Source organism: Uranotaenia lowii, chromosome 2 (assembly GCF_029784155.1).
Source record: "Uranotaenia lowii strain MFRU-FL chromosome 2, ASM2978415v1, whole genome shotgun sequence".
Classification (NCBI taxonomy): domain Eukaryota; kingdom Metazoa; phylum Arthropoda; class Insecta; order Diptera; family Culicidae; genus Uranotaenia; species Uranotaenia lowii.
Genome location: NC_073692.1, coordinates 21,765,790 through 21,783,943, shown reverse-complemented (window position 1 = coordinate 21,783,943; position 18,154 = coordinate 21,765,790). Strand labels below are relative to the sequence as shown.

At 36.8% G+C, this 18,154-nt stretch overlaps 1 protein-coding gene across 2 annotated transcripts in view; it reads left to right on the top strand.

Moving 5' to 3' along the window:
* LOC129746509 (potassium voltage-gated channel protein Shaw-like) overlaps positions 1–18,154 on the top strand; it is a 97,249-nt gene that overhangs the window by 28,524 nt on the left and 50,571 nt on the right. For both annotated transcript variants that reach the window (XR_008737312.1, XM_055740184.1), the window contains exons 4-5: positions 16,675–16,893; positions 17,019–17,622. Coding sequence is in view for 1 of the 2 variants with exons in the window: in XM_055740184.1 (XP_055596159.1) it covers positions 16,675–16,893; positions 17,019–17,622 (823 nt within the window). In the remaining variant the exon portion in view is untranslated. The remainder of the gene's footprint in view (positions 1–16,674; positions 16,894–17,018; positions 17,623–18,154) is intronic.

Below are 18,154 nucleotides of genomic sequence, written 5' to 3'. Positions count from 1 at the left end.
TGTCAATTTTGTCAATTTTGTCAATTTTGTCAATTTTGTCAATTTTGTCAATTTTGTCAATTTTGTCAATTTTGTCAATTTTGTCAATTTTGTCAATTTTGTCAATTTTGTCAATTTTGTCAATTTTGTCAATTTTGTCAATTTTGTCAATTTTGTCAATTTTGTCAATTTTGTCAATTTTGTCAATTTTGTCAATTTTGTCAATTTTGTCAATTTTGTCAATTTTGTCAATTTTGTCAATTTTGTCAATTTTGTCAATTTTGTCAATTTTGTCAATTTTGTCAATTTTGTCAATTTTGTCAATTTTGTCAATTTTGTCAATTTTGTCAATTTTGTCAATTTTGTCAATTTTGTCAATTTTGTCAATTTTGTCAATTTTGTCAATTTTGTCAATTTTGTCAATTTTGTCAATTTTGTCAATTTTGTCAATTTTGTCAATTTTGTCAATTTTGTCAATTTTGTCAATTTTGTCAATTTTGTCAATTTTGTCAATTTTGTCAATTTTGTCAATTTTGTCAATTTTGTCAATTTTGTCAATTTTGTCAATTTTGTCAATTTTGTCAATTTTGTCAATTTTGTCAATTTTGTCAATTTTGTCAATTTTGTCAATTTTGTCAATTTTGTCAATTTTGTCAATTTTGTCAATTTTGTCAATTTTGTCAATTTTGTCAATTTTGTCAATTTTGTCAATTTTGTCAATTTTGTCAATTTTGTCAATTTTGTCAATTTTGTCAATTTTGTCAATTTTGTCAATTTTGTCAATTTTGTCAATTTTGTCAATTTTGTCAATTTTGTCAATTTTGTCAATTTTGTCAATTTTTCAATTTTGTCAATTTTGTCAATTTTGTCAATTTTGTCAATTTTGTCAATTTTGTCAATTTTGTCAATTTTGTCAATTTTGTCAATTTTGTCAATTTTGTCAATTTTGTCAATTTTGTCAATTTTGTCAATTTTGTGAATTTTGTCAATTTTGTCAATTTTGTCAATTTTGTCAATTTTGTCAATTTTGTCAATTTTGTCAATTTTGTCAATTTTGTCAATTTTGTCAATTTTGTCAATTTTGTCAATTTTGTCAATTTTGTCAATTTTGTCAATTTTGTCAATTTTGTCAATTTTGTCAATTTTGTCAATTTTGTCAATTTTGTCAATTTTGTCAATTTTGTCAATTTTGTCAATTTTGTCAATTTTGTCAATTTTGTCAATTTTGTCAATTTTGTCAATTTTGTCAATTTTGTCAATTTTGTCAATTTTGTCAATTTTGTCAATTTTGTCAATTTTGGCAATTCAGTCAATTTGGCAATTTATTCATTTTTTTTTTTAATTTTGTCACATCCGTCATTCCGTCACTAAGTTTAAAAAAAATCCAAGTTAAAAATCATTTTAATTGTTCAGCCCAGTTTCGCAAAAACGCCGAAACAAATGTACAAAATTTCACACCAATACACATACATCGTCAAAATTCGTAGAATTCGTGTAGATGAAATTTTTCGGTGATTTATTTGTAGCAAATTGCATCAAAACTAGTCTCATAATATGAAGATTTTAATAGACGCAAACGCAAACTATCGCAGTTACAAAATTTAAAAAAAATCTGGTTGTTGCACATTAAAGTTGCTCAATTTTGTGTGCTACCTAAGCAGGAATTAAAAATTTGGTATACCAGAAATAGGGTTAAAACACTTTACATTGAACACCATCTTTTAGATACAGTGATTCTTTTTCATTCTTTATCCTAAAATAAGAAATGATATAATTTGCGTGAAATTCTGATTTGAGATATTTTGCTGGAGACTTGAGTTCTTCAACGTTGACGGTCAGTAGTTCACAAGTGAAATAGAGATGTAGTTTTCGGACAATGATCATAAATTACTCCGAGTGTCTTCAGTGTATTGCCTTGGTAAAGGTACATTGCCTTGGCAAAGGTTCTCAATGTATTTCCCTTGACTTATCGCTGGAGACCTCTGCTTGTTGTTAGTATTTCTATAAAAATACCGTGATAAAATGAACAACGACACGTTTTTCTTTGAAATCAGCTAAAGACGAAAATTACATCTGATTTTATTCAAATATCAAAGTCCCTTTTCGATGAGACAAACATCGTTTTACGATTTGATAGTTTTCAACAACAAAGCACCAGCTCAGCTTAAGGGACACAGACCAATTTCGGATCACAACATTGAAAGCGAAATCCCGACCTAGCCCATCGCCGAAGGGCTCATTAATATTGCCTCGACTCCAACAACGATTTATGGCTTTCCCCTTCTTCATTTTTTACAACACATTCCATTATTGCAACATTGTTTCCCAGTCCCCATTCAAAAAACCCAGAGCGGATGGTTGAATTAGTTCCCTGCTGGGCAAAAGGATTGCTGCCTCATTTAGGATCCATTTTATGTAACTTTTTCCTTTGTCTGTTTTTCATCGTCAGAAACAATGCTGCACAATCTTTCTGTGTTGTTTGTTGCTTGAGACGGATTGGGCTAGGGGGTGTTTCTGTTGAGAAGAAAATCGGACGAATACGACAAAACAGTGTAAATGAATTCGCACGCGTTTCCATCTTCCACCCTCAGGTCCATCCAATTTTTCTCCTTCCATTTCAACCAACAGGGTTCAAGGGAAAAACAAATCTGCCAATCAAAGCTTCCTTCCTTCTACTGGACTGTTGCTTGTGCAAATCCACAAACGTTTTTCGAATTCAAAAACTGTTGAGCAATCCATCTCCAAATGTGAAATGCGAACCCTCGGAAATGGGTGGATACTTTATGCAAGAGTGCCTATTTTCGAACGGGTGCTGATTTATCGGTTCGTTTGTAAAAGATAAAGAGCTGTTTTCCGACCTCTTTTCTTGGGCCCACCCTAAGGCCTAAGGACACGCCCACGCGTATCGGTTGAGATGGATTAAACTGGGCAGCACAACATAATTTAGCAACCGGAGGTTTTGCATCAAGTTTCCCAAATGTTGAGATTTGAAGTTACCAGTTCGTCCTCTGGCCGAATGCTAGCGCAGTGCCCCTTAGTTAGTTGTGGGACTTAGGATCGATGATGGTCCCGGATTTGGACCGTGCCACTATTTCAGACAAAACTGTTGCGGCAAGGCAAGGTCCAACCTGTTAGTGTTACACTATACCATACTTATATTTCTCCGCAATGGCCTCAGGGATCTGCATCCAGTCAATATCAGCCAGCCAACAACGGAGGAAACTCTCAATCCCTCCATGTTTCCTAAGTTTGGTCAGTGCCGGAGTGGTTTATGATATGTAAATTAGCAGGGGATTTAGGATTTAGTACCGCTGCTGTTCTGTTGCGTCGTTGCTGCGCTGCTGTGCGTACCGTATACTTTGCCAATAAAAGGACACAGTTGCAAAAAGTTTCTCAAAATCTTGTCATAATGAGAATCAAAATATGAAATTTGTAGCACTAATGTCGTTGTATAACAAAAAATCGTAATTTTAAACCAAAATAGATATGATCTCTGCCTTCTAAAAGTAACAAAAACCCGAACAGAAATAAACTATTCTCATTTTCTCGGTGCATGGTATACCCAGTTCAAATTCTTCTCTTATAAGGCTTTCACAGGGTGTGTGTTTTATTTCCTTCCTTTGCTTAAGGCAGTCATCAATAAGAAGGAATTTATACAGGTGGTATTAAGCCTGGGATTTGGCGCAAAATTAATAGACCGTAGGGGCCGATATTTGCCGATGTGCAGCTGATGTTCTTGGACATCAGTTTTCTGTGGACAAAGTCTCTTTGTAAGAGCGAAGAGAATTGTAGCCTTTTAATTAAACTTAAAAAAATAACTGTAATTTTTATTTAACTAAAAGACAAAAAATGCAGAGAAGTGTTAAGATCGTTTTTTAAACCTACTATATTGGATTCAAAAAAAAATCCACTATGACGAAATCCTCACCAAAAATTAATCAAGAGCAAGAAAGACAAGAATGACAAAACCGACAAAAATGACAAAAATGACAAAAATGACAAAAATGACAAAAATGACAAAAATGACAAAAATGACAAAAATGACAAAAATGACAAAAATGACAAAAATGACAAAAATGACAAAAATGACAAAAATGACAAAAATGACAAAAATGACAAAAATGACAAAAATGACAAAAATGACAAAAATGACAAAAATGACAAAAATGACAAAAATGACAAAAATGACAAAAATGACAAAAATGACAAAAATGACAAAAATGACAAAAATGACAAAAATGACAAAAATGACAAAAATGACAAAAATGACAAAAATGACAAAAATGACAAAAATGACAAAAATGACAAAAATGACAAAAATGACAAAAATGACAAAAATGACAAAAATGACAAAAATTACAAAAATGACAAAAATGACAAAAATGACAAAAATGACAAAAATGACAAAAATGACAAAAATGACAAAAATGACAAAAATGACAAAAATGACAAAAATAACAAAAATGAACAAAATTACAAAAATGTCAAAAATGACAAAAATGACAAAAATGACAAAAATGACAAAAATGACAAAAATGACAAAAATGACAAAAATGACAAAAATGACAAAAATGACAAAAATGACAAAAATGACAAAAATGACAAAAATGACAAAAATGACAAAAATGACAAAAATGACAAAAATGACAAAAATGACAAAAATGACAAAAATGACAAAAATGACAAAAATGACAAAAATGACAAAAATGACAAAAATGACAAAAATGACAAAAATGACAAAAATGACAAAAATGACAAAAATGACAAAAATGACAAAAATGACAAAAATGACAAAAATGACAAAAATGACAAAAATGACAAAAATGACAAAAATGACAAAAATGACAAAAATGACAAAAATGACAAAAATGACAAAAATGACAAAAATGACAAAAATGACAAAAATGACAAAAATGACAAAAATGACAAAAAATGACAAAAATGACAACAATGACAAAAATGACAAAAATGACAAAAATGACAAAAATGACAAAAATGACAAAAATGACAAAAATGACAAAAATGACAAAAATTACAAAAATGACAAAAATGACAAAAATGACAAAAATGACAAAAATGACAAAAATGACAAAAATGACAAAAATGACAAAAATGACAAAAATGACAAAAATGACAAAAATGACAAAAATGACAAAAATGACAAAAATGACAAAAATGACAAAAATGACAAAAATGACAAAAATGACAAAAATGACAAAAATGACAAAAATGACAAAAATGACAAAAATGACAAAAATGACAAAAATGACAAAAATGACAAAAATGACAAAAATGACAAAAATGACAAAAATGACAAAAATGACAAAAATGACAAAAATGACAAAAATGACAAAAATGACAAAAATGACAAAAATGACAAAAATGACAAAAATGACAAAAATGACAAAAATGACAAAAATGACAAAAATGACAAAAATGACAAAAATGACAAAAATGACAAAAATGACAAAAATGACAAAAATGACAAAAATGACAAACATGAAAAATTTGACAAAATTTAAAAATTGACATAATTTAAAAAAACAAACAAAACTCACAACATTAACAAAATATACAGAATTAACTAAATTGATAAAATAAAAAAATTACGCAAATTATACAATATTATTAAAATTAACAAAAATATCAAAATTAACAAAATTGATTTGAAATAACAAAATCAACTAAATTGATTATAAAAAAACAAAATTGACAAAATTGACAATTGTTTAATTTATATTCTTATACTTTTTCCATTTTAAAGTAACCATATGCTGTGACTCTTGAAAGAATAAATTGAGTGTGACTATGACGTCATAGAAACGGTATCATACACTACATTCCAAAATCCAGTCATTCAAAAATCTCCAATTGATTATGTTTTCTATATGCAAATTTATGATTATTTCAAGAAACTTTTATCCTATAAATAATTTTCAATCTTAATTTCTCAAATTCAATATGGGTTTGCTGTGTTCGAATTTCTTTAATCATAATTTGATTTATAAGGATTTATAAATCTTTTATTTGTTCATTATTTTAAGTTATATGAATCTTTTTATGTTTGGGGAAAATATGATTTTTGAGTTTTTCCTGGAAAATTCTGGCTTCCAGTTTATTTTAGAGAAAAATTAATTTTTGTTTTATGTATCCAACGTTTCAACCCTTTTTTGGATCTTCTTCAAGAACTGAAAAGTGTCGTTTTCTTGTTGTTTTCAACTTTGCAAGACCAGCCGAGTCGGAAAAAAAGAAAACGACACGTTTTAGTCCCTGAGGAAGATGCAAAACGGATTGAAACATTGGATACATAAAACAAAAATCGTTTTTGCTCTAAAATAGTTTGCAAGCCGAAATTTTCCAGGAAAAAAGTCATATGTATCCACATATAATTTGCAGGCTGTAAGAAAGGCTACAATCCACTGTTCCAAATTTGGAGGCGATCTGTCAAGTGGTTTTGCGAAAGTATCTAATGAATAAGAGTATTGACCAAAATGTTTGGGCAACATATGCGCCATATGTATTATTTTAAAGGTAATGCTTTTTTTGTTGACGTTTTTCAATTCGTGGAGCTTGACCTTCAAAACAACTCAAAAATTTATAATTTATCAGAGTTTTTGCCAGATTTTGCAGGTAGACACTTTCTGCAAGAAAACAACATGATTGACTTTTTATCACTCTACAGTTTTTGCAGACTTTGGCACGATTTCAGTTCCAACCAAAACATAGTACCGTAATCCAGAGTAATATTGATCACTTTTTTCAATATATTTCGATTTTTTTTTCTGTTAAGTGGAAGTGACCTGCTTTATATTTTTAAAACCGGCACTGGACTCCTATGTACGTAAAACATGGATGCAGATATTTATTGGACCTCTTAAAATCTGACTTAAAAATTTTTTTCGCTGAATTCGATAATTTGGGGTGATATTGATCAGTCTCTATTCTGACGGTTATAACAAGTTTTTTTTGATCATAAAGGATGCAAAACACCTTTATAATACCTTCAAATGCTGGTTTAACAATATAACCTTGGTTTTAACGACTTATTTTAAAAATATATATAATCGAAAAAAGAACTATTATGCTGCCTACATTTAGGGGGAAAAATAATTATAATTGCTAAATAGCTTGAGCTTCGAAATAGAAACGAAATTTTACCTTCACACATTCTCCTAGGCCCTTACACTATTTCTATTTTCATTTTTTCATCAAAGCTAACGATTTGATAGGGTTCCTATACTGTTTGAGTGTAAACTCACCGTGCGCTCAATAGTAGTGGTAGGGGAAGATATTGACATCTTTTGACGGGAATTTAGACCAACCCGAAAGCAATCTAAAAGAGCTTATGGAGCTTATGCTCTGTTCAGTACAGGGAGAAATATGCACACAGAGTAAAAATTATGCTCTTTTCTCATTTTATATTTAACACGTTCACAAAATGTAGATGTGTGAAATCTTATTGATTTGTATTCTGTTCCACCATTCGCCACTTTTGGTACAACACAACTGTAGACACAGTCCAATCCAATCCGCCGTGATATTAAGATCGTAGCAATAAATCGCTTATCAACAAATCGGAAAATAAAAGTGTTTTCGATTCTTAAGTTAAAATTAAAAGTCGCGTTCTCAAAGTTTGTCCGAAAAGTGTTCCGGTGCCTAAACATTTGGTCCTTCGAGCCGGATGACCGTCCGGAAAGTGGTTCTGGAACACAAAAAGTCGGACTTTAAGTGAAGACCGCCGATCGTCCGAGCACCAAAGTGTGAACCATTTTGTGCTCACGAAATCGCCATCGCAGTGCTGGACTTAAGTGATCACGAACAATTAAAGTGCATCTATTGGGACGCTTGCTAATCGCCATAGCTCCGCTTGGCTTGGATGCAATTTAGTGCATCGAACTACAGTGTCAGCCATCGCGAAGTGGGAACAATTGTTACCGGATACCTGAAGCCAAGTAGAGGAGTAACACTGAATTCTGATTGCCATCCGTGAAGCAGCATACTGGTCCCCCGACAGCTGAGCATAGCCGAGACTTATTTGGAGAAGCAGCAGTCAGAAAAACATTGAGCAGGAAGTATTGAAGAAGGCTTGGTGCATGAGGCCAGAGTGCTTTTAATAAAGAATTTGAATTTGAATTGTTTCTTTAGTTGCATGAATTGTGTGCCCTGTCCGTAACTATAAATTGGTCTTGGTTTATCATTGGCATTTCTTACTTTGCAATTTTCACTGGTTGTGCCCACTCGCTGCTGTCAATATCGGGTTGATAGTCTCGGTAATTCGCGTCGCGATCGGTTGGAACGTTGAGTTGATCAAACTAAGTGCATATACCCTGAGTCAGAAGCACATAAGGTGCATGTCAGAGCACATAAAGGTGCAAGTGAGAAGCACAGAAGGTGCAAGTCAGATATTTTGGTCAGAATAATTCAGTACTGGACGGATTGGGTCCAAGGTGTTGGAATTTGTCGGAAAATCACAAGTTTGTTTAAGAATTTAAGATTGTGTCAGAAATTAAGTTTGTGTCGGAAGAATTAAGTCTGAGTTTGTCAGAAAATACAAGTTTCTTTAAGAGATTAAGTTGGAGTCAGGAAACTTGTCAGAATTAAGTCTGAATTAGTTTGTGTCGGAATTCTTAAGTGAATATTGTCGTTAATCTTACAAAATTTGTCAGAATTAAGTCTGAATCAGTTTATGTCGGAATTCTTAAGAGAATATTGTCGGAAAACTTTTCTGAAACTTATCAAAATTGAATCTGAGTCTTAAAACCATCCAGCATCAGAATTCTTGTCTGAATATTGTCAGAAATCTTGTCGGAAATTAAGTCAGAAGAAATCTTGTCAGAAATCGAGTCTGAATTCAAATCGTCTGGAACATTTTCAGATATTAAGCCTGTGTCAGAAACAACGTGTCAGTTTAAGAGCTTGTCTGGTGGTACAAGTCTGTATTCGTCAAAATTTTGAAGCCTGTGTCAGATTACAAAAAGTGTTGCAATGTCGAGAAGTACGCTGAAGGCTTTGCAAAAACGTGAGCGGCAGTTGTATGTGATTTTTGATGGTACTGATAGATTCATCCAAACCTATCAGATCGATAGTGATCGGTGCCAGTTAAGCTCAAGATTGCAAGTGATTGATACTGTGTACAGTGAATTTTTCGAAGTACGGAGCAAGATAGAAATGTTGCTGGACGAAGCAGCCGAGAAAGAGCAGAAAGATGCTGACAGCGAAGTCAAAGGGGAGATTGCAAAACAGCGCGAAGAAGAGAATGACAAAATTCTGCAGCAGTTTGATGACCGATACTTTGCAATTCGAGGTGACCTCCTTAGACTTCAAGGCGATAAGGATGCCTTAGGGGTAAACACAACCAGCAACAGCCAGAGTCAGTCTGCGTCAGGGAATACGTCCAGAGTAAAGCTGCCCGAGATTCGTTTGCCATCCTTTAGCGGAAAAATCAGAGAATGGGTTACGTTTAGAGATTCTTTCCGTAGTCTCATTCACGACAACGAGCATCTGACAAAAATGGACAAATTTACGTACCTTCGTTCCTCTCTGCAAGGTGATGCATTGAAGGAAATAAACAACATCGAGCTGTCTGAGGCAAACTACGACGTCGCCTGGAAAACGCTTGAAGTCCGCTACGAAAATAAGAAGCTAATCGTAAAGGCTCATCTCGACGCTCTCTTCGCCCTCGAATCGCTAAAAAAGGAGAGTTATGATGGTTTGAACTTCCTCGTCAGCGAATTTGAAAAGAATTTGATGATGTTGCAGAAAATCGGTGAGCATACGGAGTCTTGGAGTACAATACTAGTCTACATGTTGTGCGCTAGACTAGATTCTGCAACATTGCGCCAATGGGAGACGCATTACGGGTCTAAAGAGGTCCCAACGTATGAAGAGCTGCTACTGTTTTTGCAAGGTCACTGCTCAGTTCTCCAATCAATCACCTCTGCAAGAAATCCGCCAACCGAAGGACGTCAGACAAGATCAACAGTGTGCAATACAAGCATCCGGTCGGATTCACGTTGCCCGTTCTGTACCGAAACATGGCATTCACCATTTCACTGCCAGAGATTCCTTCGATTGAAGATATCAGAACGTGTTGAAGCCGCCAATCGAAGTCGAGTCTGTCGAAATTGTCTACAGCCTGGACATTTTGCGACGAACTGCACTCGTAGCAGTTGTCGATTATGTCAACAAAAGCATCACACTATGTTGCATGCTACGCGATCCTCCGTTCCAAATCCGTCGAATCCGAGACTCAGTCAACAGTCAATTGCACAACCCTTTAATCAAGAAAGCACCCATATTTATCCACAGCAAGCTTATCAACAGCAAAGTCACACCATGCCAATAGTTACGGAAACACACACTCAAACACAAAATGCAACACACAATTCACCAAATACAAGCACACGAAACGATTCACCAACGCCAAGCACAAGCCAAAGCTACGTCGCACTACCTGTTAAGTCTGCTTCGAATATTCTGCTCCCTACCGCTCTTGTAAAGATTAAGGACCGTTACGGTAACGCTCAGATTGCCAGAGCTTTGTTAGATTCTTGTTCGCAACATTGCTTAATGTCCCAAGAGTTTTCGAACAAGCTGAAGTTGAAAGAAGCGCCTACATATTTGTCAGTTCAGGGTATTGGGTCGTCTCAGTCAGTTTCGACGAAGTCCATACATGCTGAAGTCTGTCCGCGTTCGCCTAAATTATCTAACTTCCAACAAACTATGCAGTTCTTCGTGTTACCAAACCTTACACTACATCTACCTTCGACGTCGTTTGATCCTTCGTTCATGACGCTTCCCGATTCTGAATTGTTAGCCGATCCATTCTTCCACGAATCAAAGCGGATCGATGTCATTATTGGCGCCGAGTACTTCACAGATTTGTTGAAGGATGAACGAAGGAAAGTCATGAAGAATGGTCCCACGCTTCAGAACTCAGTTTTTGGTTGGATTGTATCAGGTCGAGTCGTCGAATCTTCGCAAAAAGTTTCCCATACCCTAGTCTGTTCTGCCAGAAAATATAAAAGTAGCTCACACGGTTCTAGGTGTTGGAAGCATGCCACGTTACAAACACAAACTTCATTGAAGAACCCACAGTTTAAGATTAAACGGAACGTTTTGCCGGTACCCTATCCAAGAATGAGTCAGTGTGCGTCGAATATTCTATGTCAGAATTAATGAATTGAGTTTGAGAATTCATTGAGAAACTTTTTGAAGAATGAGACTTATGATGCAAATACTTCAAGTACCTCTGATCATTTTTAAGAAGTCTAACCTAACCCTAATTCGAACCTAACCCCATGTCGCTTTAAGATTAACTCTACGCTATTCGTGCTGAATGGGAGCATGAAAGCTCCAATGAAGTAAATGTTTAAGTCAGCTGGACTGAGAACTACACAAACTTATCGCTTGAAGTTCCACCAAATCGCTTAAGAAATAAATCGTATACCCATATCGTTTGAAGAAACATAAGATCTGAAGGGTCCTAGCGTTTTAAGAGTCATACCGTTTCAAAGGTTCCTATCGTTTTGAGAATCCTATCGTTGAAGAGTCCTGTCTGAAAAAACCATCATCAGTAATACGCATCTTACCAAGCTCATAACATTACTCAAAAGGGTTCAGGCAACTTTGGTTTGTCAGGAGGTCCCTTAAGAAAATCGTTTAGAAGGATGTCATCATTCGTTCAAAGGGCAGAAGACGTACTTAGGAGAGCTTGCGGAGGCTCAGCGCCTTCGCATCCAGGGAAGTCCCTGATGTATTAAGTTTTCTTTAAGTTGCTAAGCACTTTCCTTTACATATAGATCCATCGTTCAATCGAGGACGATCGAGCACCAACACAGCGGTGGAGCATTTGTGAAGCACCGAATCGAACGAATCGTAGTCCATTTCCGGGGTCCACATGCCAGCTGAAGGTCGACATCCAGTTTCATCATTCCTGTGGTACAGCGCCCCGTAATCAACAAATCCAGCTACGTGTAAACAGCTTCGCAATCCACCTGAGCCACCCGACGTACCAGTGGGAAACTTGGTCCCATAGACTACGGCCAGTTGAATGGCATCCCCGAGATACGAACCGAAACTTAGATCAGTAAAACATCCATCGTCATCCGCGATCCAATTTTCCATATGTTGATTTCAACGCAGAATGCAGGTGAGCAGGCTTTGAGTAGCTTGTTCTCATTGGATCAAGGTGCGGTTCTGGGAAAAGCGGAAAATTTCGTTCAAATTGAGTCGCAATTCCAGTGACTTTTTCACCGACAACTTACCTACCAGCTCCTGTCGCACTGCACTAGGAAACAAAAAGACGCTACATGATGGAAAACATGAACTGGCTTCTAGGTCAGGAGAATTCTCAGCGAGAGGTTTCGTATTCCGTCCCACATCACACAGGAAAAATCGCCCCATCGTATTCGAAAGGCCACTCAGCAGCGGATCTACGATCTCGACGAGAAATGAAATTATCAATCCAGCAACCGTACTTCCAGGCCAACCTTCAGAGCCAATTCTGGGTCAAATAATCCGTCCGACCCATTCTATCATGCCAAAAAGCCGGTCGTATTTAGTTCTGTAAAACAAAATACAACAATCAGCATCGTCACAGTCGGAAAGAAATTCATCAGCAGAAGAGCTATTCTGCTTAGAAATCAGTCAGAAGCATCAATTGATATGTAATTTTCACTAACCTGTGTAACTCAGCTGCCGGGGTAACATCCACAGCATCGATAGCCTGCGGAACAGACGAAAATATTATCTAGTTCTAGCGGCTCCTGTCCAGTTCAACAACAGCGACTACAGCATCCAGCAACAATACCGAATCTTCAGTCTCCAGCGAGCGAATCCAGACCGTCGTTCACCCCACCAAGATAAAACACTATCCACACTACACTGCACTAGAAAGAAATAGAAAAACGAAACGTAGAAATAGTGAGCAAAACAAAACACCGAAAATTAATATGTACCGTTAGAATAGCTAGGACAGACAACAATGATACTGAACGTAAACAAATACCGTTAGTTTTGAAATGGGATTTCAAGGCGGGCGGCATATGTTTGAGTGTAAACTCACCGTGCGCTCAATAGTAGTGGTAGGGGAAGATATTGACATCTTTTGACGGGAATTTAGACCAACCCGAAAGCAATCTAAAAGAGCTTATGCTCTGTTCAGTACAGGGAGAAATATGCACACAGAGTAAAAATTATGCTCTTTTCTCATTTTATATTTAACACGTTCACAAAATGTAGATGTGTGAAATCTTATTGATTTGTATTCTGTTCCACCATTCGCCACTTTTGGTACAACACAACTGTAGACACAGTCCAATCCAATCCGCCGTGATATTAAGATCGTAGCAATAAATCGCTTATCAACAAATCGGAAAATAAAAGTGTTTTCGATTCTTAAGTTAAAATTAAAAGTCGCGTTCTCAAAGTTTGTCCGAAAAGTGTTCCGGTGCCTAAACATATACATTTGTCTAATACGGACTTACTCTTGGAAAATGTCCTTATTTTTTAAATATCAAAAAATTATCACTAAGTGACTATAAAAATAGCCCTAACACTGTTCATGTACAAAGAAAAATAGTTGTTCTTTCACATTAATCAACTCGTTTGCTTATAAATGCTTTTTTGGTATCATCATGAGAGCTGTTTGTTTGCGAACCTTGGAAAAATAAATATTTTAAGATTTTGAAATTAGATTTTTTAACTATTAGAAAAAAAAATCAAATACAAACCAAATTTTGCCTTTTTGATACTCAATTAATAGGCTTTCAAACGCAGAATACAGTTTTCAAAAATTCAAACTATAGACTGAGTTATTGATGATAATGTGGAAATGTTTATTGTTGGTCAAATTCACCTCGGTGATCAAAGTTACCTCGTTTTACGGTATCAACTTCCGAAGGGTCGTTTTTGGGGGCATTTATTGTACATTTGGTCGTTAATTGTGCCGATCGTTATATACTACCTACCAATTTGCATCTTCCACAAATCTTCAGCCAAATTTAAAGATATAATTATTTTCAAATTTCCTTTTTGTTCTTTCCGGTACATTCAAAGTCGAAAAGTGAACCAGTCTATTATTCTAAAGAGGGTTAATACAAAACATGCCCTATTCCCTAGATGATAAAATTGTCTGTGCCAGCATTGGCATAGAGACTTGATTTCTTGAGCAAAATGTTTCATTACCGCTCTCATTCAAACATTCAAGCAATGTACAAAACAAACCTTCAGTTCCACACTCAAAATTCAGACTTTACTCCGAATAAGAGGCCTCATTTTGTCAACGCCATTGGCATAAGATGTGATCACCAGTGGTGATGATTCGATTTGGGACCACCGGCATTAACTTCCCAGCGCAACCGCTATCCTATCACAAGACAAAGGATAATGGAAAAACACCTTTTAAACGGAAAAGATCGATTGTTAATAACTGATAAGAGAGATTGCAACGCTTTTATAGCTTTGGAATTCCAGTGATAATATTGAAAAAGTTATTTTTTTTTATTGTTTACATTTACCAACAAAATTGGGTGCTTTTAAATAAATTCAAATAACTGATATTGACATGCTTGGCATCGCTCCTCAGATTTGCCCGTTCAGAGTAAGAGCGTGTATTTTTTTCGCTGTGCTCTCCCAAACGGAGAATCTTTAAAAAAATGCTCCGTTACCTCCAGAGCGACCAAGCGTCCACCCAAGTGTGGGCAAGAGAAGCAAGCAAACTGATGAAGTGCGTCCCGGTGCAGATAATTTCGTTCGCACTCGGGCGATAGAGAAGCTTTAAGCGGGCCACAGACTACACAACATTTGTACAAATGCGATGAAATTCGATGAAATTTTGTCGCTGTGAGCACGATTTGCATAGTGTATGGCACTGCTTGAATAAGCGCCCAAACGGTTGGAGTAAAATCGGTCGGGATCGAAATATTTTGTACAAAACATTCTCCCAGCCGGGGTGGAGATGGTTTTTTTTGTTGCTGTTGCTGTTTTCGCCAGCAATCATTTGTGTTCGCGTGAAATATGTTTGTATAGTGTGTGGGCGAGCATAGATCAAACAATCGACGCGGAATCATCGAATTTGTACAGGCCAATTTGTGTAGTCTATGGCCCGCTTTACAGAAAACTCGGTTTGTCTTCATCGGTTGCGTCTGGATCGATGTTTGGAAGTGCGTCAGAATTTACAATGCAGAACATAAATCTAACGGAACTAAATTAATAACGCCAAAGGTAGTTAAGATAGAATGCTGGTGTTTTCGACAACATTGTTCTGTATAATAAAGCGCATATTTTTATATGAAATATAAAGTTTAGAAGTCCACCAATAGCGAGATAAAAATCATAACTTTCTTGTTTAGCATATTAGAGCTTAAGTTTCTTCTACAAAGTTATTTATCTCAACAAAATACACAACTTTGCTTAACATATCAAAGTTCTACAATCTTAACCCAAGAAGATACGGTTGAATAAAAAAAAAATACTTGAAAAATGCACTACAAAAAGTTATTGTTATTATCGCACTATTTTTAAATCTCTCGCCTTTAAATTTTATATCAAAATATGCAAATTAACAACTTTGCCCAAAACACCTATCTTTTCATTCCTAAGCGAGTTCCTCTAGATTGATGTTCTGCACCAGGACAAATGATTAGCTACGATAGCTTTCTTCGGTCGAAAAATATCAAAAGCGTAGCGGTTAAGGAAGATAAATCCTAAATTTTACTATTTGTGAAAGTTTTGAAGTGTTATTACTTAAATTTGTCCCAGATTCTTGCGTAATGTTCACGGTTTGTTTAAAAGGCAAAGATTTCTGGATAATTTGAGTAAATGTTACTTTTCGAATTGCTGCTTTTGTAAATTAATGCTTCCCACGTACGATATCAAGAGCACATAAACCTAAGTAAACAGCAATTTGCGGATGCCCGGATATTGTGAAAAAACTACTTGGATTTTACCCAGTTTCATCCACATTATTTGGAAAATGAAACAAGAAAATCGAATTCAGTTTAAAATTGTTAGTCAAAAATTGGATTTGTGAAAGTTTTTTTCATCAAACATCAAACCAAAACTTTACTTCGTATGCTTTAAACATAATTTTGACACTGCTGATGTGTTGCGACAAAAAAAATGTAAGTCGTTTTTCTTCACTAGATGAATGTCTGGAATTTCCTCAGATTTGGCCGGATATTGCTCGGTTTATGGAATGGAGAATTTCAGATTATTTGTCCGGTTTTCACCATGTTTTTCAAATAATTTGTAAGGAAGTGCCCGGCCCGGCTACGTACAAAAATAGTTCATACATAAACCTACATTGGACCTCTTCAACTGATGCACTGTTCCGCACTGCATAACGGCTTTTTTGAAGAAAACATTCCTGCATTGAAAGCTTTCTGGCTTGATACACTGAGCGGCACAGCAGCGTCGCTAGAGCACAATTTTCTTGCCAGCTCCTTCTCTTTTCTTTAGAGCGAGCGACGTCCACCCGACCGTCAGAGCAACCGCAATCGGGCGCACTCGGCAAAAAGATAAGTGAACGTTGATCGGCTGAGCAGTGCACTCGGAAACCGAAATGATAAAAGTGTAATTCGTTCTCTGCTCTGTTCTGTTTGCGAGGTGTTGGACAAGCATGGATATTGATACCAAAACATATACAATGCAAGACTATTTAACTGTATTTTTTCCTTCTCACTCTCTTGACAGATCATTGGCATCATATCAGTATTCTTCATCTGCGTGTCGATCATATCATTCTGCCTGAAGACCCATCCGGACATGCGGGTGCCCTACATCCGGAACATCACGGTCAAGACGGCGAGCCAGAACACTTCGTGGGTGCTGGACAAGACGCAAACGAATGCCCACGTGGCGTTCTTCTACATCGAGTGCGTCTGCAACGCGTGGTTCACGTTCGAGATTTTGGTAAAGTTTGCCCTAACAAGTTTTCGTGTTGTACCTTAATGTTAATTGTCTATTATGCATGGTTATCAATGTGCGGTCCGAACGTCGAAGTATCTCATACTAATGCCACTTTTTGCCAACTGCAGGTGCGCTTCATTTCGTCCCCTAGCAAACTTAGGTTCATCACTTCGTCTGTAAATATCATCGACTACATCGCCACGCTGAGTTTCTTCATCGATCTGATACTGCAGCGATTCGCGTCGCACCTGGAGAATGCCGACATCCTCGAGTTCTTCTCCATCATCCGTATCATGAGATTGTTCAAGCTGACGCGCCATTCGTCCGGTCTCAAGATCCTGATCCAGACCTTCCGGGCCTCGGCCAAGGAGCTGACGCTGCTGGTGTTCTTCCTCGTGTTAGGTATCGTGATATTCGCCAGTCTCGTCTACTACGCCGAACGGATACAGATCAATCCGCACAACGACTTCAACAGCATCCCGCTGGGGCTTTGGTGGGCCCTGGTCACGATGACCACTGTTGGCTACGGCGATATGACGCCAAAGACCTACATCGGGATGTTTGTGGGAGCGTTGTGTGCGTTGGCCGGTGTGTTGACGATTGCCCTGCCGGTGCCTGTCATTGTGAGCAACTTCACGATGTACTACTCGCACACGCAGGCCCGTGCCAAGTTGCCGAAGCGGCGTCGTCGTGTCTGCCCGGTCGAACTTTCGAGGCCCCCTCGGTTGCCAGGTGAGTGTTCGGCTTCACGAACGGCCATTGCCTCCGGATGCTGGTTGAAACGTTCGCCGTTCTGGCCTGTGGTTATCCTTCCCGCGATTGGTCACCCACAGTGGCCGGAACGCCGAACGTTAGTGGCAGCTTGTTGGCCCCGACATCCGACGGAAATGGTTGAATTGCTGAAAGATTATTTAATAGATTTGTTTATGGATTTTGAATTAAAAAGTTGGCCAAGAATATAGGGTCAACAGTTAAGAAATCGGGGTTTACAGCCTAGCATCAAGAATCAAAAGTCGAAAGTCAAGAGTCAAAAGTCAAAAGTCAAGAGTCAAAAGTCAAGAGTCAAGAGTCAAGAGTCAAGAGTCAAGAGTCAAGAGTCAAGAGTCATCAGTCAAGAGTCAACAGTCAAAAGTCAACAGTCAAGAGTCAAGAGTCAAGAGTCAACAGCCAAAAGTCAAAAGACAAAAGACAAGAGTCAAGAGTCAAGAGTCAAGAGTCAAGAGTCAAGAGTCAAGAGTCAAGAGTCAAGAGTCAAGAGTCAAGA